This window comes from Trachemys scripta, chromosome 4, assembly GCF_013100865.1.
Source record: "Trachemys scripta elegans isolate TJP31775 chromosome 4, CAS_Tse_1.0, whole genome shotgun sequence".
Lineage (NCBI taxonomy): Eukaryota > Metazoa > Chordata > Testudines > Emydidae > Trachemys > Trachemys scripta.
In genome coordinates this window covers 17,986,730-18,014,664 of record NC_048301.1, presented here as the reverse complement: position 1 = coordinate 18,014,664, position 27,935 = coordinate 17,986,730, and the positions used below count along the sequence as shown (strand labels likewise).

General features: G+C 44.1%; 1 protein-coding gene and 1 non-coding gene across 5 annotated transcripts; both read right to left on the bottom strand.

The window, feature by feature from the left end:
• Positions 1-2,214: 2,214 nt before the first annotated feature.
• Positions 2,215-2,287, bottom strand: TRNAT-UGU. The gene has a single exon. It is a non-coding gene; the product is annotated as a tRNA-Thr (tRNA).
• A 4,522-nt stretch (positions 2,288-6,809) lies between these two features.
• On the bottom strand, positions 6,810-15,873 carry CDCA4 (cell division cycle associated 4). 4 transcript variants are annotated; one of them, XM_034769024.1, is made up of 3 exons: positions 15,779-15,873; positions 11,240-11,320; positions 6,810-9,439 (listed from the first exon to the last, which is right to left on the bottom strand). In XM_034769024.1, exons 2-3 carry the CDS (start codon positions 11,276-11,278, stop codon positions 8,687-8,689), a joined length of 792 nt encoding a protein of 263 aa, XP_034624915.1. In that variant the 5' UTR covers positions 11,279-11,320; positions 15,779-15,873; the 3' UTR covers positions 6,810-8,686. The 4 variants fall into 4 exon arrangements, with proteins under 4 accessions (XP_034624915.1, XP_034624917.1, XP_034624916.1 ...); XM_034769026.1 differs by lacking the exon at positions 15,779-15,873 and adding an exon at positions 15,548-15,653; XM_034769025.1 differs by lacking the exon at positions 15,779-15,873 and adding an exon at positions 13,835-15,529.
• Positions 15,874-27,935: the final 12,062 nt, after the last annotated feature.

Here is a 27,935-nt window from a genome sequence, read left to right as displayed (position 1 = left end):
ATGAAGGTAGGCCTGTAATTTGAGATACATAGGGTAAGTAGTCTAATATAACTGACTGGTTTACAGGGTGGAAAGTTTTTTACCTAAGGATATGTCTTCTCTAGAGTAAATGAGTTCTGATGTTTCCCCAAAGGTTGAGGCAAATCTATGCATGCTCTGACAAAGATCTATGAAAAACCATTAACACAATACTGCCTAATGGATACATTATCACAAAGCAAAGCTCTGAGGAATGTAATTTATAATACGACTGCTAAAACTGCCACTCGGGTAGAGGCTAGTGTGAAAGGCAGATTTCAGAGTTTGTTTCTGACCTGGGGCAAATATTTATATAACTATGACAAAAAAAGCATTGAAGATAATCAGGTATATAAAAAAGAAGTGGGGTCCAAACTTTGTTTAACAGCCTTAAAAATGAGTAAACAGCTGTATATATAGCTCTCACATATCTGAGGACAGATCACCAACATTCACTGCATTTATTGGGAAATTGTATAAGTTTTGTAAAATCTCACATTTCTGAGCTCACATTTAAAGTTGATTTTTCTTGACAAGTGGCCTTACAGCTCTATACGTAGATTTCCCTGCACCCCCCCCCCCGAATTTCCCCAACAGCCCCCCACACTTTTGTGAAATAATTACATGCAGTGTTGCCACTTTACTGATTGTTTGGAAATCTGAATTGAAATATTAATACACACTTTAAAAGCATATACAGTGTATGATAAAATACGTGTATCTGAAAAGTATACTAGATTTGAAAAGTATGAACATAGATTAGCTTCCTTGTACAGCTGTTGTTTTTATGACAATGTCAGTGCATTCATTTCGGTGGTGTTTTGGCCAACCTAATAATTTCAGATTATGATTTGTAAGCAAAGTCTAGATGAGCTCTCCCTGAGCTGGGTCTCAGGAGAAAGGCTTCAGGACCAGATTGTATTTACGTTCACATCTAATCTACCTAGGTATCCAGTAAACAGAGCTGCATTGCCCAAGTGATAGATTTTGGTTGGGGTTGGGTTACAAATCACTTCAATGCAGGGGGGAGAATGAAATGTTATTCTTATTGTAAGAGTAAAGGGCAGTAGAAGTTCTACTGTAGAACTATACTTAGCCTGTGCTGATTGAGGGCATCAAGAGAGAGGGTGGGGACAGGTGTTTTGCTTGATGGTCTGCCTGAGGCCTTGGCTACACTGGCACTGTGCAGTGCTGCAACTTGCTGCTCTCAGGGGTGTGAAAACACCCCCCCTCGAGCGCAGCGCTGTAAAGCGCCAGTGTAATCAGAGCCTCCAGTGCTGCATGCTCACTCGCAGTGCTGCATGCTACTCCCCTCGGAGAGGTGGAGTACCTACAGCACTGCGAGAGCTCTCACAGTGCTGGCGGCGCGACTACACTCGCGCTTCACAGCTGCTGCCCCGCGTGTAGCCAAGGCCTGAGTCACAAGTACTATTTGACTTGCCCCTCTCCACTGTTTAAAGACAGAGCTGATTAAGCTCCATCGATAGTCTTTTGTTTTGTTAAGTGACCACTACAGGTGAAATCACTGATAACACTGGTCTACAGTTTTTGAGAAGTCATCTGCTTCAGAGATAAAATGTGCTATTTATTATGTATTTTGATGTGCTGAATTCAAATATGACAAGTAAAACAACTGATTGGCTACTGTTTCTAAGATATTTAAGTTTTTACATTTTATGTCTATGTATATTGTGTAGATAGTAGAGTTTTAATCATAAATGGTGAACCTAGGTCTTTTCATGTGTTTATGGTTGCTTTACATGATAATATTTCACCTGTCCTGTTTATGTAACACTTTAAAAATCAGCAAAAGGGTTATATAAATAAAATTTATTATGAAACAAAAGGCAAAAACTATTATGTACATAGTTTAGTCCTGTTCAGTGTCTACTTGGCGCTTCTTGGCTTGTCTCTTGTATTCATTAAAAAAAATAAATAATGGAGATATCCCATCTCCTAGAACTGGAAGGGACCTTGAAAGGTCATCAAGTCCAGCCCCCTGCCTTCACTAGCAGGACCAAGTACTGATTTTGCCCCAGATTCCCAAGTGGCCCCCTCAAGGATTGAACTTACAACCCTGGGTTTAGCAGGCCAATGCTCAAATCACTGAGCTATCCCTCCCCCCAAAGCATTTGCCTCTATCACTTGAGATAAAGGGGTAACTCCATTAGCTAGCAGCAATAGTAAAGCAAGCGGAGGCCCCAGCGAGGATTGAACTCGTGACCCCTGGTTTACAAGACCAGTGCTCTAACCACTGAGCTATGGAGCCACCATGGAGCATCTCTTCTCACTGTCCAGCAATAGTCTGCAAGCATTGATGGGCTCCATGTGCCCCAATAGCGTTTCTCCATTGTTGCAATGTCCTGGTGAAATCGCTCGCTGTGCTCGTTGCTCACTGCCTAATAGATAAAGCACTGGCCTCCTAAACCAGAGATTGTGGATTTAAGTCCAACTTGGGGTGAAAAGCTACTTCTTTGGGGAGGGATAGTTCAGTGGTTTGAGCACTGGCCTGCTAAACCCAGGATTGTGAGTTCAATCCTTTAGGGGGCCACTTAGGGATCGGGGCAAAAATCAGTACTTGTGAAGGCAGGGGGCTAGACTCGATGACCTTTCAGGGTCCCTTCCAGCTCTATGAGATAATAAAAATATGGAGATATACCTATTATGCTCAATCATGATAAAGAGTAGTTTTTGTACACAGGCCAGTACATTTTTTGTCTAAATTTTGGACAGATAGTTATGTTTCTAGTGTAAACAGGGCTGCTTTTAAAAACATGTTTATTTGTGCCTTACACCTAGGTTGAAACAAAAGATCTACTGATATTCAGAGACCAAGTGTATTTGTCACCCAGTACATTTAGTTATCGGGGAATATAGAGGAATTGTCTACTTTCAAAATTAAAATCAGTTAAACCAAATTAATATGAGACGTGGTGTTTCAACTGTGGCCTGAAAAAAACCTAAGCCTGTAGTACTAGTGTAAATTTTGAGAATAGTTTGTAACATGGAGAACATGTTACAGCAAAGTTGACCTTGACCTACATTTGCTAAACCATTCCAGACACTTGTGGCTTTGGAACAGTACACAGACTGGCTTGAAAAAAAGAGACAATTCCCATTGAATTTGGAGACTACCACATGAAATACTAACTTGCCTGCTGAAGGATGAAAACCACAGCCGAGTTATGCTGTCACTGCATCTGAGGTATCTGAAAAGGTGCTTTTCAGCCCAGACCAGCAACACTCAGTTCTTTCCTTGCCTCCCAATTTCCCTCTTCTTGATATAAGTTGTTGTTCGTCTCATCTGTCTGGATTCTTATGCTTTTGCCGTTGCCGAATGCCTGAAATTACAAGAGCTCCAAATATTCTGGGATTCCTAAATGACACAGAGGTAGGGGGACAAAACCATAGACAGGGTTAGAAATTTAAGCTTATCTGAAAAGGAAGAGCAGATTTAGTGGGCATCATGGCTAAGATGATCTTTCCTCTACAAATTGTAATGTAACAGTCATAGGCAGGGTGACCAAATAGCAAGTGTGAAAAATGAGGAGAGAGAGAAAAATAGAAGCCTATATAAGAAAAAGCCCCAAATATCAGGACTGTCCTTATAAAATCAGGACATCTGGTCACCCTAGTAATAGGATGCATCAAAAGAAACAAGTCTGCCAGAGGTACCAGTGAATCTTACAGAAACTTTAAATGATCTAAAGAAGCTGCTTTCTTAGCTTGTAGAGCTTGAATAAAATCTCAACATAATGCCAGAAATGTTGATAGCCAACTCTGTTCTATTTCTGTGCAAAGTAGAGCCTATCACAGTCATACATGCTAGTACTCAGACACTCCTGATGACAGTGTTGTTCTAGCCATTTTGGTCCCAGGATGTTAGAGAAGGTGAGTGAGAATATCTTATTCAACCAACTTTTGTTGGTGAGGCTTTTCCTACACTGGACTTCCTTCAGCAAAACTTTTGTCGTTCAGGGGTGTGAACCCTCCCCTGAACGACGAGTTTTGCTGATGAAAAGCACCAGTGTGAACAGCGCTTCATTAGCAGGAGAGCTCTCTCCTGTTGACAAACAGCGGCTACACTGTGTGCCTTTTAGCAGCATAGCTGTAGTGGCACAGCTGTGTTGCTGAAAGGTGCGTCAGTGTAGACATAGCTAAAGAGACACTTTTGAGCTTATACAGTGCTCTTCTTCTGGGAAAGGTATTCAGTGTGTCATAGCTGACTACAAGATCCAACAAATAGTTTAGCAAAACTATTCTAAGAGACAATTCAGTGTGAAGTAGCCCATTAACACCCCCTTTTTTCCTCCTCTAACTATGAGGGTGGGGTTAGTGTAATAAGATATAAATCCAATGTCTTTATTAAGACCATGATTTTTATGTCTACCAAAGTTATGAACTTAGTTCCCTGGCTCATCATCTTTTGAAAGTATTGTGCAGGTTTCCCTTGAGGATAAGAACTGACAGGTCAGATATAGAATGATGGCTTTGTGAAAAGTGTTCACCCATAGGTGAGATAGTGTGTGTCTTTTTCCTGAGTTCATTTGAGAGCATAGTGATGGTCTGGTTTCACATACATAGTTAATGGAGTATTTATTGCATTAGATAAGGTACACCACCTGTGATAGGTATATGTAAGACCCATGGAACTTGAAAGGTGCATTGTGGGGAGTGTTGACCATTATTGTAGTGGAGATATGTCTGCAGGTTTTGCATCTGTTTTTCTGGCAAGGTCAGGTGCTGCTTTGAGTTGGTGGGTCTTGGTCTGTGGGGAGCTTGGAAAGGTTGGGGGGTTGTGTGAAGGCCAGAAGAGGAGAGATTTCTTTCAAGTATGGATGGTAGTTTGATGATACCCCATATGGATTCCAGTGTGAGGTGGCAACTATATTTTTAGTCAGAGGGGGTTTTATTTCTGTATTGAAGCAGGTTCTCTTGAAGTATTTGGATGGCCTGTTCCATGATGCAAGCTACTTCTCTGGTGGAGTATCCTTGTTTGGTGAAGGCAGTTTTGAGTGTAAGTGTATATCCCAGACTGTCTCCTCAGAGCATAGGGCCTGGCTGGAGATAACATTTCTTGGTGCATTTGTGAAGGTTACTGGATCTATAAAGGTAGGTGTGCTGATCTGTAGGTTTCTTAGTTGCCTGAAGTGTTCCATTGCTGAAGCCAATTGTGGTGTCTGGGAAGTTGATGCTAGTGGGGAAATGTTCCAGAGAGTTTAATGGACAGGTGGTGGTTGTTGAAGGTGTGGTGAAAATCTGAGGCCATTTGTTATTTGTCCAGATGATGAAAATACCATCAATGTATCTCACATGTATCATTTGCAAATGTACTACAAAACCAATTATCTTGGTACTAGCACATAAGTAAGTGACTAAATGGACTAGAGAATAAACAGTTAACAGATTTACAACAGAAACGGTGAAACAAGTTAGAGTATGGAGGCATGGGAAACTGGACTAGTCTCAGCAGCAGACAGAATACTAATGAAACAATCTCATATTAATGTTGGCTGGAAACTTCTGGGACAATCCAGAAATGGAGCTTCAAGACGTGACCAAAAGTAATTTAGCAAATCTCTTCATAAGCATTTATTCTTTTTAAGTTTCTGTTAAGTACTCAGGACTAGATTTTTAAAGGCATTTAGGCATTACTGTGCTCAGCATTGCTATGCTTAACTGATTTAGGAGTCTAAATTTCATTTTAAAAAGGGATTCAGGCACTTAGGAGCCTAAATCCAAGGTGCAGCAATACCAAAATACCTTTAAAAATCTGGGCCTCGGTTTAGGGTAACAGACATGCAACATTACATATTCAAAACCAACATTTTAAAGTTAATTTTAGGAGTCAAGTGAAATAAGATGCATGTATCTTTTGAAAGGCCAATTCCATAAATGCATACATTAGCCAAAGCAGATACTTGGCTTAGCTGGAAAGACTCTCTGCACATTAAATTAACAGCTAGGCATAATTGCATAATAGAAAAAACATTCTTGCAGTTCATAGAACATGCTTATCAAGATGCTTAGTACAGCTATGCTGCATTTAATATAAATTTGTGCACTTACATATTTGACAAGGCCCATACACAACTGTAGACACATCCTAGCTCAGTCATTGTACCAAATACTGAACATATTTGTGTCTTCCCTGCATCCGTAATTTAACATAAGCACTCTTGAAAAAGCTAGCCCTTTAAAGGAAAGACATCAGCAACTTCCACCTGCCGAAGACAGAAGTCAATTAAGAATGTTTAAACATCAAAGCAATCTTGGGGTAGATTTTCAAACTCTAGGTACACAACTACACTAACGCTCCTCTGTATGCCTTTTGAGCATCTGGGGAAGATGCCTCAGATGTTTAACCCTAACTCACTCACTCTTTGGATCCATCCAGGAAACAGACATCTTAAGCAAATTTCCATGGGCATCATTAGATTTAGGAAGGAGTCATCACCATCCATGCTGTGGTCACACCAATTGCAACATAAAACCTAGGTTTTATTTATAAACAATTATTTGACTACAATAAAGAGAAAGGTTACAGCACTTATATCCAGTTTAATAAGGATTACTGGCTGTGTCACCTTCTAATTTGTGTGTTGATGCAAATATTTTCTAATCTAAAAATTCTTAAATATTCAAACCCTCTATAGTACATTTTCAATCCAGCTAAGTCATACCAATTTAACTTGCAAGTTTTCATGCAGTGCTTCATCCAGATAGTTCTTTAATACAAACTCACTGTCCGTTTGGAATTATGAAAGCAATGTTTTACTACTAAGCAAATAAAGATCACCTCATGTCCAAGTTTAATACAAAAAAACATTTTCAAGTTCACTGAAAGCTCACATACAAATGGTATGATCTGACAAACTTGAGTTAAAAATATGCATCCATCTACTGCAGTGGGAAAACTTAGCTATACAATGCTGCCTTTTCAACTAGCCATTTTCAAAAGCACTTAAACGATTAAAATTCTAAGTTAAAGACGCATTCAGCTACACACTAGAAACAGGAGTATTTATATTTAGAAATAAGTTTCATGGAAGTGAGGAACTGGAATGTACTTAAAATCTCTAGTTAGAGATTTGAGAATCATGAGACAGACATTAAATAGGTCAGATCACCTGTGGGAAGACAAAAGTCTGCTAAATGCAAAAAATGTTTATTTTTCCATGTTGTACTCGGTCCCTTGATACACCAGTGAAAACAACTGAACTATTTGCAATCTCTTCTCCCCATACAGTCAATACCAAAAGGTTCCAGCAACATCTCTTTTCCCTCCCTTTCCTATCATGTACTTTGATTTTTTTCCAGCACCAGTTTACCAAGGTAAATATTGCTCATTTTATAGCGAAAATGTATATCACATTTGATCCATGCCCACCCCCCCTCTCCCCAAAAGTGCCCTTAGGGACAAGATGAATTACACACACTCTAAAACGAATGTGTAAGTCCTTAATGAAAGCAAATACTAACCCACATTATATTAACTTCTGTTAATCAAAAATAGGTTGATAAGAAAGTCTAGGTAAGAGTGGGACATACTAATTTAGACAAGACATTGGAAGATTTAAATCATTAGAGATTTAAAGGCCTCTAGTAATACTTTTTGTAGTAATTAGCGCAAGACAGTTCTCATATAAACAACTATTTGATGGTAGACTTCAATGATAAACAATTCACTTGATGACATTTACATATAAATACACATAAATAAAACCCTATATAATTTAGGTCTGAAATTAACAAAAGTGTGACTTGAACTGTAATTGCATCTAGCTGTATCAGAGCTTTTCCTCTAATGATGCTCAAGTTGTATAAAAAGCATAAATTGTACAATTTAGTTTAGTAAAGTACTACTCTATAAAACAGAATCATGAAAACAGCGCTTACATTTTAATGTAACGTATAAAATGTATATTTACATTTACACACTTTACTGAACTACATAAGGTAGCTCATGGTAAAAAACAAATCCCTTCTTGAAAATCTTTCAAAAATACATCAACTGCAAATATTTATGATTAAAAGATACTAAATTAGCAGCTGACAGGACATTTATAGTAAAAAATATACTTTAGGAAAATAGCTGGAAAAAATCTAAACATTGATAAACACTTTAAAACTATATTTAAACAGAAAATTTTAGCAAAAACAGACAAAAACTAGGGTAATGGGAACTATTGCATATTGCTCCTCAAGAGCCCTGCGGTAACTGCAGGCAGAACAGAGGAAGTGGATAGGGAAGGAATTAAGTGGTGGTAGGAATGAAGTGTTGATCCAGAATCAGGATCTCTCTCTATAACTGCTGCCTCTTTTAGTGGGGGGGGGGGGGGGGGGGGAAAAAAAAAAAACAAAAACCCTCTCACTGAACATACACCCCCTTCAAAGGCTAGAAAAGTTTGCAAAAAAGCCCAATTCTGAAAGCCTTGAACCCTAACTTAACACCATTTACAGTATGTATTTACAGTTAAATGGACAAAACTGAGTGACACTACAAATTGCATGTTAACTTCACAAATTAACGTTTTGCAATATGAAGTGCTTTATATTTTTTTATAAAATACATGTGCAGTTTTGATAGAATAAACTATCTTAAAAATTGTTTCCACAAGTCCTCTGTTTCCTTGAAGGATCTTTGTCTTCTGCACATTTAACAGTTTCAAGATTCAACAAGGATCTCCACAATATGATCAAGCTCATTAAGATCAGATTTACAGTTAGAGTTAGAATTTGCAGATGTCTGAGAAGGAAATGTTTCGAGATCACAGTGTCCCATTTTTGTGTTGCTCATCATTCCTGTTAATACTGTATCTAGGTCATAGTAAGAATTGTCAACTTCTGAAAACAGATCTTCAACTGTATTAGGACTTTTATTCTCTAACGTCTCAAATATTTGATCTAATGATTTTTGAAAGTTTCCTCTATTTTCTTGTGGGTTCTCCATTTCCCACATGTTACTTTGCAGGTTTCTTGGAACTTGTGGTGATGTAACTGTTGACATAATTTCCGAATTATCTTGTGACTGGGTACCCTCACAGTCTTTAGCGAAGGTACTATAAACTGGAACAAGTTTTCCTTCAGCTTGTTCCTTGGATGAACGGCAAAGGATATCTGTTGAAACTAGACGATCTAGAGAAGTCTGTCCTGCACTCTGAGTATTTATCATCTGCCAAGTCCCATCCTGGGTCATTTCCTCTTGGATTTGCCGCACCGTATTGGCTATAAGTACCGAACGACAAAGATTAGGTTCAACGAGCATGTGGCATAATTGAAGTTTGACCAAAGACATATCTAAAAGTGACTGTCGCTGAAGATTATATGAAGGAATAGCCTTAAAACCAGCCAGAGTTCCTTCAATATCTTCTTCACCATCAAAACATTTTCTCTTCAATCCTCGCACAAACATTGTGTCCTGTTGAGAAAAAATGAGACTCTTTAGCACAATCCAGGGGCCTAATAACTTAGACACTGCAGAAATGAAACTACTGCAAAAAAACCCAAACACTTTAGAATCTTTCATTTCAGAAAGAATTAAAATCACTTGAAGACATAAGAATGATCATACCAGACGCTAGCAATGATGTATCTGGTACAAGATGCTTCAGAGGGATGTGTAAAACACAATGGACAATTTTACAGCAACATACCTACACGGGAAAGCCTGTTTCAAACTACAGGCAGCCAGTCAGTGATTGATCTATCTTCTGAAATGTGTGTGTGTTAACTATCTAGTCTAACTGCAGATACTGGTCTGATAAGCATACAAATGTTCTCTGAATTTTACTGATATTGACCATATCTTAGAGTAGTGAGTGCCACAAGGTAATTTGTTAGGTGTTTAAAAAAAGAAAAAAATTAAATTGGCCTTGAATTTCAATGGGTGCCCCCTGATTCAAAGTGCACACATGATGTTCACTACACAGTTTACTATTCTATACATGACTGCCAGAAACTGAGACTTTGTGACTGGATGGATCACTCAAAATTAACCTATTTTCATACCTCTGAAACATCTGGCATTGGCCACAGTCAGAGACAGGATACTGAGCTAGATGAACCATTGGTCTGACCCAGGTTTTTTTTTTTGGAGGGGGTAACCAAACCTAAACAAGTTATTCAAGATGAAAATGTACTAGCTTCCCCCATGACTTTCAGTATTTTTCTCTACTTCCCTCAACACACTCTAATCTCTCATTTTAGGTTTCTGACTGCTACTGTGCACCAAGCAGATGTTTTTTCTATGAGCTCTCCTCCATGTCTTTTTCCTGTGTGGTTAGTTAACCCAAAATCCAACATATGACAAGGTAAATTGTTCCTTCCAAGATGTTAGACTGCATTTGTCTACATTGACTTTAAACTAGGGAACAGAATGGCAGGTTAAAGGGCTTCTAAAATTCCTTACAATACAATGCTCACTAAAAAAGTATCAAAGAGTCCCGTGGCACCTTATAGACTAACAAGACATATTAGAGCATAAGCTTTCGTGGGTGAATACCCACTTTGATACTTTTTACAGATCCAGACTAACACAGCTATCCCTCTAAAAAAGTAGATCACCCGAGTGTTCACCCCTCTTTCAGATCATTAATATATTACACTGCTGATACTATGGTTCTGTGGGCACCTCACTTTAAAATTCCACACACAATAAAGATACTTACCCTGCTAAAATTGTGGTTCTCAGAAATCAAGTGTCCATTTGGTCGGACACACTCTTGGGGTAAGTATCCCTTGCTTGTGGGATACTGGAAAATTCTGGAAAGCAGTGCATATTGGGGCTACTCACCCCAAGCTTGTGTGGTTAATGTCACCTTAATGCTGCATTTTCTGGTTTGCTACGTTGTTTTTTACTTTAACTGTAATGTTATTGTAAGGGATATATATGATCCTTCTGAATATAAACTGTTTTTCAAACATTTGATATTTGAAAAGTAAACTCACTGAATGGAAAGGAATGTGGAGCAAATAATACCTTACTGCTTTTTGTGGGGGAATTCAAATATAGGAACAGCACCAAGCGGAGATGAAACTAAATGAAATCCTTCAAGATAAAAAAAAAATTCAGATTTTGCCAGAAAGTCCCACTGTTTCTATTGCATTCATTCACTTTCAAATTGATAACCCACATCATAAATATAGAATCTTGTTGCCCAATTTCTGAGACTGCACAAAACATAGCTGGTTTAAAAGTTTCACTTAAGAAGTTACATACCAGTAACTGTGTTTGGTGGAGTCCTTCCTCTTCTCCCATGCTATAGAACAAGATTCCATACAGCAAGTGTTATAGCTTCACCTACCAGGCAACAGGAGACAGGAAGTCAGTCAATTACAGGAGTCACACAGCAAAACTTCATCCCTTGTTGCTATTTCAGGTACTTTATATAGTCTCCATTACTTGATTATCTGAGCACCTCACAAACTTTAATGAACTGAGCCTCATAACACACCTGTAAGGCAGGGCAGTGCTATTATCCCCATTGTACAGATTTTGAGCAGAGAGGCTGAGTGATTTGCCCAAAGTCACACAGAAAATCTGTGTGAAGGTTAAGGACTTAAACCCAGGGTCTCCTAAGTCCTAGGCTAATGCCCTAACCATTGGACCATTCTTCCTTTCTTCTCCTCTCTTTCTTAGCCACTGAAATAGTAAACTAAATATTTAGCGGTTACTTGGGGTATTGAAATATACATAAAAATTACATAAGAGGGGAGAAAAGACAAATCTCTGTAAAACAAAAGGAAAAACACACAGTATACTTCCATTTACCAGAAACCCTACTATCCAAACTTCCATATTATCCAAATCCCTTCCTTGTCCCCACTGTATCCAGGGGATAAGGAAGGAATTTAGATAAGGCAGAGGTTTGGTTAATAACCCCCCCCCCCACCCGGACCTCCAGGAAGAAAAGGACGACAAGCCCCAAGCAGTGGGAAGGCCATCCTGCTGCTGAATGGTCCTGCGGCAGCACAGGGAGCCCTTTGCAGCCTTGCTGTTACAGAAGTGAGTGCAGGGTTGTGACAGCAGAGCTTCACGACTCCCTGCACCATCACGGGGCCAGTGACACTTGATCCCTACAGGCGCACAGAAGGTTGCATTTTTGGCAGGACAGAGCAAAGAGTTGGCCAGGGATTTCTGCTGTCCCAAACCTGCAAAGATTGGGTGTCACTGGTTGTGGCAGCGCAGGGAGCCCTCTGCAGCCCCACTTCTCATGGGAGCAAACGGGGCAGAGCAGAAACCCTCAGCCAGGACTGCAAAGAGCTGGCCTCTGCATGTCTCCTCCCCTCTCTATTAGCTGAGCTCCCAATTATCCACATAAAAGCTGCGTGCCTCATGCTACTTGAATAATTAGGGTATACTATATTACTGATTTTGTCACTCTTCTCCCATCCTACATTTGCTTTATATAATCTTCATGTAAGTGGTAAGCTGTGAAATAAGGAGGGGAGTTTTCCTATAGCAGCAGCCATGAGACCGTTGTGACTAAAATTTGCCTTGCAAGGGGATAGATTTGCTAGCATATAGTGTAGGAGAAGTGTGTTTTGTTCATAAAAGCAATTAGACTTTCAAAACAAATTTGGAGCTAAATAAAGTTTGATAGACCTCTTAACATATTGACTATGAATGTTGTCTGCACTAGAGTTACTGGATCAGGAAAAAATAGCTAATCCATTTGAAATTCTGAAAGCTTCAAGGATAAAGTACAAAAATAACCAACATTTTCTTCTAGAAACATCTGTCATAAATAAGAATTCAGTGACCCCAGCTCAGTTAAATAGGAAGGGGGTAGGGGGGGGGGGAAGAGGCATTTTCCCCAATAATGCTACTTTTTACCAGTTGTACACCCTAAGGACAATCTGTCACCGAATGCATCTGGACTACATGGTAACCATCTGCATCCTGAATCTGACTGAACCCTCTTGAAACAAAATCAAGACATTCTAGTAAAGATCAAGCAACATTAAAAGATGCTGCAGATTTGAGAATAAGTAACCAAGATAGGAGTGTTTTCTATTACTATATGGATATTTGAGCATTCTAGAAAATAAAGCCTTACTTCAGAAGAGTCACGATCACCTGCCAAAACTGAATGAAATGGGAATGCCTGCTGAAGAGAACATGAGCTTTCCATAAAAGGACAGAAGGGAGGATTCATTATCAGGTCCAGAAACTAAAGGACAAAGTGATACTATATAGAGATGGTTTCAGCCCAGTCAAACTGGAACTTCAGTATCACACACTGGGAAAAGAACAGGCACCCAACACTAGAAAATGATACACATGACCTGTTGCATGTGATTTTTGCTCATGAGAACAAATAGGTTCTCTTTGCATCCTCTTCTTGAGTCCTATTTTTCATAGTTATATGGTAGCAAAGCCTACTGCAGATTCCACCCACTGACACACAATTGTGCCCCAGAATCTAAAATTTAATTTAAAAAACAGTTTTTAGCCCTTCTGATTTTTTTTTTTTTTTAAAAGCTTGCAAATAAATATAAAATATACACATCTTGCTGTTTTTCCTGCACCTGCACAGAACCCATAGTAGTTATGAACTGGCCTTTCATCGCAAAAGGGTGTTAACTCTAAAAACTAAGGACATATCTACATTACAATCTTAAATCAACCTAAGTTAAGTCAATTTATACTACCACACGCCTTCTAACGGTGGTGTGTCTCCTCACCTGGAGTGCTTCCACTAACTGAAGAGGGGCAGTGTGGGGGGCTGAGAGCCAGATGCCCCAGGGCTTCTTGCTTTGCCACTCCCCAGCTCGGGCGGGGGAGAGAGAAGAGGAGAGGAAAAAGAATCACCTGGGGGTTCTGATCTCTGGCAGGGAGACCTGAGCTTGAAGTCCAGTTGGCTGCTATGCTCCCAACAGGGAACCAAGATTCCAGGTGAGGGCAGCCAGGCTCTGAGCCAGGAGCCTCGGTGCAGCCAAGCTTCCTGCCGGGAGCAGGGGGAGGGGAGAGGAGAAGAACAGGGCAGAAGCCCAGGAAGCAGCCCAAACCAGGAGCTTGGGTGGCAGCCCAGTTCGGAGTGGACACTGACAGCCAACGGCTGATATAGGTAATGCAGTGTCTATAGGTCATCCTAACTACACCGACACAAGCCCTATGCCTTTCGTGGAGTGGGAGTTATATTCAGTGTGGTAGTACACTTACATCAGTGGGAGCAAAGCTGTAGTGTGCATATGGACATAGTTAGGTCAACATAAGCTGCCTTATGTCTACCTAACTGTGTAGTGTAGACCAGGGCTAATAAATTTAATTGTAAACACTTGTTTCTCTGCTGATCACTATATCAGAACAATTCAATAAGTGTGCTTGGTCCACAGCTGTTGGACCAAGTGACAAATGAAGTCAAGACTGCTGTCTGTTTGGAAGCTAGAAGTTCAAGTACCCCGCCCCCAACAATTTCAAGTAAACTTTAACCTTGTCTAAAAAGGGGAAGAAAAGTTACATCCTTTCCCTAGCACTCTACTATATGAGTGCCAAAAGCCCAAACTGTTCTGTTTTCCTGTGTGCCAAAAGCTGCAAGAGTCCCTCGATTTTGCGGTTAATCTTCGACAGCTCCTACTATACAGATGTGTCAAAACAAAAATCTGCAGCATACGGACATCTGAAAATTTGAAGAATAGCATAAAATATATTGGATTGAATATAAAAAGAAGTAGTTCAAGGAATAGTATTAATGTGTTGAAATCATGAAAATAATTAGGCTTTAAATTTACTTGACTCTGGCGCAGAGCTTCCAGTTTGCTGTAGAAACAGTGACCTTACCATAGAATTTAGGTCCAGATTTTGCTAAATTAGAAATGACTGCACAGACACCATTTCTGAGACACTACCCAAGTAGAGCGTGTGGTTGCGGGAAAAGGCAACCCGTAGGACCCCAGTGGGGACAGTACCAGGTCACCCACCCCCTAGCAATATAGAGTTGTGTGTGACTGATGTGGGAGAACAGGGATGTACATAATGGTAATGAGAGGCTGGGACAAAAGGATAGTCTAGTCTTCCCCCTAACATACAGAGGATGTAGTGGAAAGAGTAAAAAGGTGCATGTGGTGCTGACAGGGCAGGAAAAGTGCAGAGGTGCATATGGCTGTCTGTGTGTGGGGTGGGGAGGGGGGTTTCATTCCCCCCGGGGTTACAAAGGTGTCCTCCCACCGTGGCAAGGCAGTGGCCCACTCCCCTAAAAGTGCAGCCCGCACGGGGTGGCAGGAGTCACTCTCCCAGAAGTACAGAGACGGTATGTGCTGGTGCTGGCAGAGGATGTGAGCGTGAGGGGGGAAAACACCGCCCTGGAGTAAGGAGGTGGGGGAGGAGCAAAGCGCTGCGGCGGGGATGAAGAACTGGGGGGCAGGGGGCGTGTGGGGAGCTGCTGGCCAGGGTGACGGTGGGTCGCGGCCAGTGTGCGGGGCAGTAGGCGCGAGGGGGGCGGTGAGATTGGGTGGCGAAAGGGAAGCAGTGAGCGGAGGCTGCGGAGTACTCGGGGGGCGCCTCCCCCGCCGCAAAGCGACCTACCCCGCTCCGAGGAGACCCTGGGCGGCGGCAGCTGCTGCTCGTCGCCCCTCTCTGCCCTGGGACCCCGGGGAGGGGGATCCGCCGCCATTTTGAATCCGCTCTCCACCCCGGGCTCTTCCCCGCCTACCCGCGTCCAGACCCGGCGCCTCATTTCTCTGCCCGCGGGGCAGCGACAAACCCCGGTGGCGGCTAATCCCGGGGCCGCACAGCGCTCAGCCCGAGCCTACTCACCGCCTCGTCGCCTCCCGCTCCTCCCCGACCCGAGCCCGGCTCCCGCCTCACCGACCGCTCCGCGCCTGAGAGAGGGGGCGGGACCAAGCACACTAGCCAGCCCCGCCTTCCCCCCACCCGCCATTTTATTGTCAAAGCCCACAAAGAAACGGCCGCCCGCCCCCCCTACCAGGCCTGCCATTGGGGAATGCGTCCACCACGAAGCCCTGCCCACAGCCAACCGCTGGCCGTCATTGGCTGTCTCCTGAGTGTGTAGCACCGCCCACATGGGATCCAGCCCTCCATTGGGTGGTGGGTTACCATAGTGCTCAACCCCCCCCCCCCCGGTCCCTTAATATGCGACTGGCTGAGGGGTTACCATGGAGCCCGGACTCGCCCCTTAGCTGTAACTGGCTGAGGGAAAGGACGGGGTGGAGTCTAGTGTTCAAATAGCTGCCAATGGGCTAGGCGGGCCTGCGCCTGGTCTGCCTCATTGACTTGCCTGGGCTCCTGGCCATTGACTCCAATGCCAGCAGAAGCGGGGCCTGGCTGAGAGCAGCCCTGTAATCCCCCCCTCCCGCCACGTGCCCACCAGGAGGTGGTGGCAGCGGAGCCCCCACTTCACCAGGGCACCTGCCCTTTTGCTGCACTGGGCTCATCCTGCACATCATAGCTGGACACTGTGTCCCCTCGGCTTAGTGCTTTCCCCCTTGCTGGGGGCTCCTCCACTCTCAGCATGAAACCTAGCGCGCCTTGCCTTGCCTGGCCCTTGTGTTACACAGCAGCACCTATGGCCGGAACCGCAAGGGAACATACAAACAGTCCTAATGGGTCAGACAATGGTCTAGCTAGCAGTTCTTCTGGCCGTGGCCGCTGCCAGGTGCTTCAGAGGGAAGGAACAGAGCAGGGCAATTATTGACTGATCCTTCCCCTGTTGTCCAGACTCAGCTTCTAGCAGTTGGTGGTTTAGGGCAGTGGTTTTCAAAGTTTTTTTTCTGGGGACCCAGTTGAAGAAAATTGGTGATGCCTGTGACCCAACGGTGCTGGGGATGAGGGATTTTGGGTGTGGGAGGAGCTCAGGGTTGGGGTACGGGATTGAGGGCTGTGAGTGGTGTTGGAAATGAGGGGTTCAGGGTGTCAGAGGGGGCTCTGGGCTGGTGTAGAACTAATGAATGAAATTGTTTTTAATTGTTCACTTTATTAATGTAACTTCATAAGTAAAGTTTTATGAATGAAACAATATTCATTCATAAAACCGGTTACCCCAATAACTGGCTAATTAACAATTAAGATGCTTGTTAAGAGCCATAGCTGTTCAGTCAGTTGCCTTTGTAAGTTTCACTATCAATCCAATTCCTGCTTAAATCACTAAAACTTGCACTGTTTCAGTATTGTAACTTCTGTTCACCATTTATTACACTTGCCTACAGTGTAACTTCTGTTCACTGTTTGCCATATTGTAATTCAAACCCCATTTTAAAAACGCTTACTCCATTTTGTAAGGGCTTGCTGCAACCTTCATTTTTGCAAACCCTGCTGTAATCTTATTAGTTTAGTTTAGATGTGTGAATGAGGTATGGATGGATGATGGAATCAACCTCCAGCCCCAGCCTCTCCTGATTAAATAGAGTTCAAACACCAATGGCTGAAGATGCAGACAAGAGCCCTAACAAAGTAAAAAGAATCCACCCTAAAAAGAAAAGGTACAATAAAAGGAAAATCAAAGCCCGGTCCAGTCTGAAAGTCATGTCTGCAATTAACGGGTGATCAATCACCAAACCTGGAGGCAGCGTGACACAGCAAAACCTATAGACTCTGGATTCAAACTAAAGCCTACAAAAAGAATGGGTAAGATGAAAAACTTTGGAGGAGGGTAACATTCTGCTGGCAACATGGAAGGGCATCGGTGCATGCCCAACAGAGACCCAGCTCGTCCTTGTGCCTGGCTTTCCTGGCCAGTTAGCCGCCACAAGCTACGAACCCAAGCTGCAAACTCAAGCCACAGACTCAAGCAGGACTGGTAACTATGCAGCAGCTGCAGAACATCTGATGGATGTGTGTGTGTGTATAGGTATTAGGTATAATGTGTGTGTATAAGGATTAAGATATTAGTTATTGGTCATAAATCAAATTGTTATCATAATAAATGTGGCATCTTTATCTTGTCCCCTTTATTAAGATCCTGCTAGTTTTTATTGGTATAACACTGGGGCAGGGAGTTGGGGTGCAGGAGGGGGTCAGGGCTCCAGACTGGGGGTGCAGGCTTGGGTGGGGCCAGGGATGAGGGGTTTGGGGTGCAGGAGGGGCTCCAGGTTTGGGTGGGCTTAGGGCTGGGGCAAGTAGTTGGGGTCAGGGATCTGGGCTGGGGATGAGGGGTTTGGGTGCAGCAGGGGCTCTGGGATTGGGGAGAACTTAGGGTTTGGGGCACAGACTTACCTCCGGCAGCTCTCAGTCAGCACCGCGGACCGTGCTGCACCCTAGAAGCGGCCAGCAGCAGGTCGGGCTCCTTGGTGGAGGTGCTACTCTCGCCTGCAGGCACTGCCCCTCCCCCCCATTCCTATTGGCTGGCAACTGGCCAATGGGAGTGCAGAGCCGGTGCTCGGGGCGGGGGCAGCATGCGGAGCCCGTGGCCCCCCTGCCTAGAAGCTGGGCCTGCTGCTGGCCACCAGGGCCGCCCAGAGGATTCAGGGGGCCTGGGGCACAAAAAAAGGCGCCACCCGCTGTGGCGCTTGTACTCACCGGGCGGTGGTCCGAGTCTTCAGCGGTGGGTCCCTTGACTTGCTCCGGGTCTGAAGGACCCACCGCCGAACCGCCACCAAAGACCCGGAGCGCTGCCGGGTGAGTAAAGATTAAAAAGGCGCCTCTACCCAGGGAAGGGATTCTCGGCCAGGGCTCATGGGGCCCCTGCGGGGCCCGGGGCAAGTTTTCCCACTTGCCCCCCCTTCCCCCTTGGGGCAGCCCTCCTGGCCACTTCTGGGGCACAGCACGGTGTCGAAAAAGGTAGGCATGAGTCTGCTTTAGCTGGGAGCACCGCCAACAGGAGTTTTAACGTCCCGGTTGGCGGTGCTGACCAAAGCAAGGTGACCCAGCGCCTTACATGCTGGGACCCAGTAGTGGGTCACGACCCATGGTTTGAAAAACAATTTTAGGGACACCCAGAGCATGAGGTTGTAGCCCTGATGATCTTGGCAAATAGCCATTAATGGACCTATTCTCCAGGAATTTATCTAATTATTTTTTAAGCCCATTTATACTTTTGGCCTTCACAACATCCCCTGGCAATGAGTTCCACAAGTTGACTGCATGTTGTGTGAAAAAGTACTCCCTTATGTTTGTTTTAAACCTGCTGCCTATCAATTTTATCAGGTGACCCCTACTTCTTGTGGTATGTGAATGGGAAAATAATACTTCACTGTTCACTTTCTCCATACCATTCATGATTTTATAGACCTCTCTCATCTTCCCCTTTAGTCATCTCCTTTCTAAGCTGAACATATCTCAAATCCCTATCCCCATCACACATGGCCTTCATTCTTCTCTTAATGTTGTCCTCAAGACTCAAACATTTTCACACACCTAATTATTTTTCTCTAGCCAATCTATCTAATCTCATAGTGCCACCATATCTCACGATTTGAGCAGAGTCATGCAATATTTGGTGTTTTTCTTAAAGCCTCAGCTCCTAGACTCAGGTGAAAATCTCTGCTTTAAATTTTTTTAAATTAAGTTTGCATAATTGTGGAGACAGTCTTGAAAACGGAAAACTCTCAGGAGGCAAATAAAAAGAACCCAAAATATATTATTTTTAAAATCTCATTTTTGAACACTTGGAGTTGGCAATCCTGATTCAGTCTTGATGTTGTTGCCCTCTGTAAACACTTTGTTCCTAACGCTTAGCTGTGTAAGCTTTCCTCAGCTCTGTACTGGCTGTTTGGCTCTCAATTGATCAGAAAGGAAGGGCAAGTCAGGTCTAGCTCACAGCTGAAAGCTGCGCTGCTGTTTCGGGCCCTCAGCTGGCAGAAAGAGGATCTGCAGCCTTGAGGGAAGATGGGAGGAGAATGTAGGACAAAAAAATAAACTCTGAAAACGGAGAGGAGTAGGATGGGCTGTAGAAGGAGCAAGAAATAAGATAGAAGTTGGAGATTAGGTGTAGGGAAGGTTGAAAACAAGTAATAATGGCCTGCACAGAGTAAAATTAGCCAGAAGTTCGGAACAGGGTTAGGCTAAAAATTGTAATGTCCTTTTTTATTCTTGGGTCTAACCTGCACTGCTTTTACCACAGCATGGTGCAGAATTCCCAGTCAAAACGCTAAAAGAAAAGAAAGTGATACCACAGAAGAAAAACTGCCACATGTTCAGACAGACAGACACTAATTCCTTCTGGCCTAGTTGCAAAGAACTTAGGCCCTGATCCACCAGTAAGCCCTGAAAGGGCTATCCTTGTGTTAGCATAGAGCCCTGTTACTGGGTTCAATAGGTATGGTTCTTTGCAGGACCAAGACGGTAAAGTGCAAAGAAAAAAAGTGTTAACAAACAAAGGGCACAAACATGTATATAAAAGGACTTTAAGATTTTTCTCCCTCACAATTATTTTTTCCTTTAAGTTAGAAATATCAGGTCTCAACATCTCCTAACTTTCAAAAAGTTCTCCAGCAAAATGAGGGACCTAGTTAGATTCTGATATAACAGGAGACTGAGCGGGGAAGGAGTTTTACTGTTTAAAACTCTGATTTTGTCAATGCAAACTGATATAAGGCCAGGGAGAAAAACTGTGAAAGATTCAACCTTTTATCTCTTTAGTTAAGGTCTGAGGAAGCTCCCATGGCAGATCTCTAGTCAAGGCATGACAAGACTTGATATTTTTAGGAAAAAAATTAAATAATCCTTGTGTTTCCTTTATACATGAAAAATAAAACCTAGCAAATCACAATGGTATGATCTGGATAAACCTATACAAAACAATGTAACGCAAGAGATTTACTAGAGAACAAACCATCACAAAGCTAAAAATAAAGCAATAATGAGTACAACAAGGCTGTGTCACCTTTACCCTTTCCACCCACCCACCAACCAACCAAAGACACTGAACCAAACTCTCTTGTGTTGGAAAGAACATAAAAAGCTAGACTGCTAGTTTCCTATACAGAACTTTCACATTAGCAGGCTCCCTCAGCACAGTGAAATGTTCACAACTAAGATGACTCTTAGCAAAAGCAGAATCTATGACTAGAAGTCAGAGGTAAAGACTAAGGGGAGACAAAACACCATGAAAAAACAGAGAAATGTCTGCAACAGCTTGATAGAGGAAACTGAAATCGAGACACTTTCTACTCCAGCATAAGAGAGAATGTTTAAAAATCAGGTCTCTTCAATGAACAGATATGACCTAGGACTTTATGTTGCCATCAAATCAGAAATGGCTAATAGCCTGTGAGGAGCACTCTGCAGCCCTATCCTGGGATGCCATGTCCCTCACTGTAGCTACTTTTGGCACCTTTGAGACTAACACATTTATTAGAGCATAAGCTTTCGTGGGCTACCGCCCACTTCATCGGATGCATAGAATGGAACATATAGTAAGGAGAGAGATCTCCCATGAAAGCTTATGTTCAAATAAATGTGTTAGTCTCTAAGGTGCCACAAGTACTCCCGTTCTTCTTGCGGATACAGCCTAGCATGGCAGCTACTCTGAAACCTGTAGCTGCTTTAGCAGGCAACACATAGCTGAAGGGTGGGGGAGGGGGAAGTGATTCATGTGTCCTGGGGAGGAAAAATCTAGCACTGAATTAGCCCTTTCCCTTGCCTAGGCGGCAGGGCAGCTGTCTTAACTGGGCCCCCACGGTGCAAGGCTAGGCAGGTTCAGCTTGGCCAGGCTGCTGTAGCCGTCCCCTGCTTGCTACCTGGCTGGGCTGGGGTTTTTTTTCGCTTTCTCCCCCCTGCCTTAGTTGCAGGAGGGACTGGCTCCCTCCCCAGTTGTAGCTGTGTGTCGCAGGATATTAGAGAGACAAGGTGGGTGAGGTATTAGCTTTTATTGGACCACCTTGTATCGATGAGACAAGCTTTTGAACCACACCGAGCTGTTCTGTGAACTTCTGGGCGGGACTAGCTCAGCTAGGAGCTGTTACATCCCTTCCCCGACTTGAACGGGCCACAGGCTGGGCTAAGAGCGGCTTCTCCAGCCTCCAGGTTGCAGCACCTCCGCCCACAGCTCCCCACCACGTGAGCTGGCTCTGCCGGGAGCGGCAGCCCCACCTCCTTGCTCTGTGCTAGCCTGTGCTGGGTTGCGTGACCTGCCGGGGACACAGATGCTGACGAGCGCTGCGGAAAGCTACAGCCTGTCTGCCACCTCCCTACCCGATTGCGGGAGCCCATGCTGGGCTGGGCATTAGGCAGGGGTGGCAGGTTTGTATAATTGTGGGTGGTGTCCAGAACAGGGCCAAGTCCCGCCCCTTCTCCCCCCCCATCTTGTAAGCCAATATATATATTTTAAAATAATGTAAAAATGTGGGGGCTTTGGGGTGGGGCTGGGGCTCAGGGCGGGGACAGAAGGTTAGGGTGTGGGGGATGAGGGCTCTGGCTGGGGTGACGGGTTTGGAGTGTGGGAGGGGGCTAGGGCAGAGGGTAGGGGTGCGGGGGATGAGTGCTCTGGCTGGGGTGACGGGTTTGGGGTGTGGGAGGGGGCTAGGGCAGAGGGTAGGGGTGTGGGGGATGAGGGCTCTGGCTGGGGTGACGGGTTTGGGGTGTGGGAGGGGGCTAGGGCAGAGGGTAGGGGTGCGGGGGCTGAGTGCTCTGGCTGGGGATGAGGGGTTTGGGATGTGGGAGGGGGCTAGGGCAGAGGGTAGGGGTGCGGGGGCTGAGGGCTCTGGCTGGGGGTGTGAGCTCTGGGGTGGGGCAGGGCTGGGGATGAGGCGTTTGGGGAGCGGTGACTGTGGGCAGGTGGGGCCCATGTGCTGGTGGAGGGGCCTGTTGGAAAAGGGAAGGGTCCGAGGCAGAAAGACAGGGTCAGGGCAGCCTGCCCTACCATTACTGAATAGGGGGCACTAGGACCCTGCGGTGGCAGTTGATGCTGGGAGCCAGCAGAGCAGAGACAGCACGGAGCTGCAGGGGAGAGGCAAGAATGCGGGGGCAGCAAGTGGGGGTCAGGGGAGGCGTGCAGGGACAGCAGGTGGGGGCAGGGGAGAGACCCGCCCCCAATTGGTGGTGCCGGGCCCCTGGGCCCTGAATATTGCTAGAGACCAGGCACCAGGGGCCCATACAACTCACCACTCCTGGCATTAGGGGCTAACCGAGCTGGGAGCTGGATCAGCTGCCTACAGTGTTGTCACTCAGCAAATCTGGGTGTGGGTGGGGGACTTTCACATAGCAACAAGGGAGGAAAAAACAGTTTAAAAATAGGAAACTGTTTGTAAAACCACCAAAATGACTGGGAAACTCAGTGCCTGGGCTCAGGTCTGAAGTAGTTCTTCTCTTTTTTTAAACTAACTAGGTTTTGAGTTTGTTTGTACAGCGACTAGTGCAATAGGGTCCTGGTCTGTGACTGGAATGCCTCGGCGCTACTGCAATACAAATCCTAATACAATAGAAATTAACGTCCGTCCCTTAAGGCTGGCATCAGATCTTATCCTGTTCATGCTTACACACGTGACTAACTAAGGAAAATACTCCTGTGAGTTAAGTTACTCACACACGTATGTGCTTACAGGATGAGATCCTTAGACTGCAGTCATTTTCAGGAGAGCAAACTCCTTAAAGTGTTTCCTTTGGGCACTGTCTCCTACTAGGTGTTTGTACATCTCTTAGCAATGTTTCTCAACCAGTGGGTTATGACTAGGGTGACAATACATCCCATTTTGGCTGGGACAGTTGCTTTTTTAAGCTCTGTCCCGGCCATCCCGACTTTGGCAAAAGTGGGCATTTGTCCTGTTTGCTCTTGCTGACTTGATTGGTTGGCAAGAGCAAATGGGACAAATGCCCACTTTTGTCAAAAAAGTGTGGTGTGGTATGGAGAAATATACGGGGGCAAGCAGCGATGTCAGCCCCTTGCAGGGGAGCAGGCAGGGTTCCAGCAACCCCAGCCATGGGGGTGAGGGGGGGGAGTAAGGGAGGGCTCTAGCGACCCCCATCTCGCACCCAGGGGATGGGGAGAGGGCTCAGGCCAAGCCAGCATGGTGTCCAATTTTCCCTTTGGGAAATATGGTCACCCTAGTTATGACCCCTGGAAGGGGTGTCACAAAAGTCAGTTGAGGGGGTTTAGATGCTTTGAAAATTTTATTATAATGTAAAGCAAAAAAAATCTCTCTCCCCCTCTCCCTGCCCACCCTTACCCTTCAAGGCCAAGTATTCTTTGTCAACCTCTGGAAACACACTCACAAAGAAATTATATAACTTAGCTTTGTTATCACCGATACCTTTTTACTCTTACAGTAGCTGTAAGGGGATCGTGAAAATTTTTTATTTTAAATAAGGAGTCGCCACCCTGAAAAGGTTGAGAAATATCAGGTATCAGAAGGGTAGCCATGTTAGTCTGAATCTGTAAAAAGCAACAGAGGGTCCTGTGGCACCTTTAAGACTAACAGAAGTATTGGGAGCATAAGCTTTCGTGGGTAAGAACCTCACTTCGAACCGCTGTCCGCTACTGCAATACAAATAATAAGCTTATAAATTTTTGGTTTTATTCATTAAGTTCTGACTGTGACAGATATGGCAATTTCCTGCAATACCTTTGGGAGATTTTACTTTATTAAGTTTATGTATAATTGTGGGCCAGGGATTGTATGCAGTTGCATGGGGGAGGGTGACAACAGTCCTCCAGGAACTACAAACAGTGGGGGGTGATTAGGCAAATTCACTCAGGTTGTAACACCTCCAGAGAGGTACCACCACCTGGAAAGACTCGCGTATACTGGTTCAAACTGGATTCTCCAGAGACTAACAAAGAAAGGACAAAAACAATGAGGAGTCCGGTGGCACCTTAAAGACTAACAGATTTATTTGGGCATAAGCTTTCGTGGGTAAAAAGAAGTGGGGTTTTTTACCCACAAAAGCTTATGCCCAAATAAATCTGTTAGTCTTTAAGGTGCCACCGGACTCCTCGTTGTTTTTGTGGATACAGCCTAACACACCTACCCCTCTGAAAGAAAGGACAGTTTAAACTGGAGTTTAAACCTTCTGTCCAAGGAGGGCCCCAAATTCTTCCTGGGAAGGTTTGGAAGGACTTGACCTACTGAGGCCCCATAAGACTGATGGGTGAGCTCTCGTAGGCTTGTAGCATGCATATGGGAAATTTTATTGATTTTATATGTTTTCTTTGTAATGATTTCACCTTAAGAATAAATGTGCTTAGAAGGCACTGCGTGGTAACTTATAACTGTGGGTAATTACCCCCTTTATTGCTTCTAAAGAGAGAGCAAAGCACAGATGCTGGCCTGTTAAGGTAGTCTGGGTTGCTCGGAATAACACAGTGCAGGCAGGAAACTGTGCAGCTTGCAAAAATCCTGCTGGGGGAGTGGCGGGGGGAGAGCGACACGGATCTCCATCTGAGAGGGAACAGTGAGAAGCCTGGAGCCTAGAGTGTGTGCCCCTGAGGGAGCAATACAGGTGCACAGTTGCCCTGAACTGAGGCACCCACCACACCAGCAAAATGTTTCTGCTGATGTGAAACAGTTAAATAGGTAATGCTGACGCTTCATTTACTGTCACCAGCCTCCAGATTTAGGCCCCAGGCCTGCAAACACTTAGCAGCTTTACTCATGTCACTACAGTTACATGCATACTTAAGTCAATGGGACTACTCCTGTGAACAAAGTTATGCACCTTCTTAAGTGTTTGCAGACTAGGGCCTTAGATGAGACAGAATTACTACCCCATTGAGATAAATGAAAGGAACTCACCCCTCTTAGGGCTACTGTTTCAGTTTGCAGTCTCAGTAAGGCCCCAACTTGCAAACACTTACACATGTACTTAACTTTAAGCACCCGAGTGGTGTCACTGGATTTTTTTTCTCACTCTTGTTGCTGGGTGAAGTCAGTGGATATATTCACACACTTAAAATTAAGCACAGGTGTGTTTTCAGGATCAGGGGCAGCACCTTAGCAGGCCACATTTGGAATAGAATCATAGAAGATATGGGTTGGAAGAGACCTCAGGAGGTCATCTAGTCTAACCCCCTGCTCAAAGCAGGAAGGGTTTTGTTTGCATCCATGGGGGCTAGAAACCAACTTAAAAAAACAAGAAAACTTAAGTTTTGAAGAAACTAATGGTTTTAGACAATACCACTGCGTGATTGATCAAACCACCCCTGCCTACAACTGCATTAAAGAACTCCCCATCAAACTACTGTACTCTGCAGCTGTACTTAGCCTTACCTGTGAATGTCGGGGTTAGTGGTTACAGCGAAACTGCCACTCCAGATCAGACTAGTAGCCCATTTAGTCCAGTATCCTTGACCTGTCAGTTACAGAGCTTGACTGATACATTTAGGGTTTATTTTGCATCTAGGGAAGCTGATTGTGCCTTCTTTGTTTAACTTGGCACAGCAGCAGATCAGGAGGGTGTCTGGTAGGAAGTATGTTGTGTTCTTTAAACCTCTTCTAGCTAGGATGTATTGCCTTAAAAATAGCCAGTAGTCTTTGTCAATATGGGAAAATAATTCAGAAGAACTTCTGCAGACTCTCACCTTCCTAGGGCAGGGCTCAAGCTAAAGAATCCAGAACCAGAAGAAAGACTAGTTAAATATGACCATTCCCTATGAAGTAGGCCCTGTTATTGCAGTAGTTCAACTGGGCACATGACGGCTCTAAGCTTTGGAAGGCTGCCTGCTCCACCTATTAAAGGGGTCGGAAAGAGATGGAGCTGGAAAGGCTCCAGCTGCGTTCCAGCCAATGATGAGATAACAGAAAAGGGCCATCGTTGGATGAAAGTGGGCCAGACGGACAGTGATATGTTGCTAACATGCTCCAGCAGAAATGTTCTGTTTCACATATAAGCTACGTTCCCTGGGTAAAATATTGTTCCTTCTTTCTCCACCATCCTAAATCTACTAGCTCCATACTCTCCCTTCTTCTAACCCCATTAGTCCTAACAGCATTTTCTGGTCTAGTGTATCAGTGCTTTCCTCTTCCAATAACTCCTTGAGGTGGTTCCACTTCAACATTGATCTTTTTGCTACTTCATTTACTGAAAGTAGGGCATACAAGTCTCAGTCTCTGGCTGGATATCGTCAGTCTGCTTTCTAAGAAAGAGCTTGCCCTACCAAGAAGATATCAATAAGTCTATTTCCTCTTAGGGTATACATCCAGAAGCAGCACAGTGTGAGTTTTCAGAAATTTAGCTACAATGGCACGTCACATGCTGGCTGCCTGTGTCATGTCCCCCTCTAGTGGCTAGAAGCTCTTATTGGTGTCAGGTAACAGAGTTTCTCTTTTAACTCCTGTGGGAGAGGCTTGTGCTTTTTATTCAGAAGGTCCAGTCTCTGTGAACAACCCTGATGAGGTCATTACATACACCTGCTAGCTGTGTGATGAAACTAGTCCATAAGGTAGTTACTGGTGATGGTGTGTAGCATGAAGATCTGTGCATTACATAGTACTTGTCAGCAAAGAAACTGTATAAAAATGCTGCAGATTGTTTAGGGCTTTCTTTTAACATCCTAAAGCACTCTCCTGGAAAATCATCATAGTTGGTTTATTACTGTAAGGAGAGGACTTGTTCTGTTGTTGCAAAGCATCATGTTAGAAAGAACTTCTAACAACATACCAGGTATTTTTTTTAAACATGTATTTTTAAATACTTGACACGTGCATGCCGGGCATCCCTGTGTTGCTTAAAAAAGGTGTTCCACCATAGCACAGCATAAATACCATAGGATATGACAGTTGCTATAGCAACTAAGAATCTACTATTAAATAGCACCGACTAGCTCATAAAACACATGGAGCCTGTCAGTGCATAAGGTACTCCTGACTTTGCAGTAACATAGGTACTGTGTTGTCTTCAAAAGAGTTTGTCAGTTTAGAAATGAATGTCAATTTGATTATATTTTGCATCTTTTTATCAGCCAACTCTGTTGTCTTTTGGGAATGGCAAATCCATAGGAACAAAACAGACTGAAACAAATACGGTCTGGAGAGGAAAGGTTAACAAAGTAATTCTCTTATCATGCAATCATTCTGAGACACCG

Excerpts from the sequence above, each read along its gene's own strand:
- CDCA4 (XM_034769024.1), bottom strand. The coding sequence starts at position 11,278 with ATGGGAGAAGAGGAAGGACTCCACCAAACACAGTTACTG. Across the intron at positions 9,440-11,239 it reads TCCACCAAACACAGTTACTG|GACACAATGTTTGTGCGAGG; the intron begins GTATGTAACTTC and ends TTTTCTCAACAG.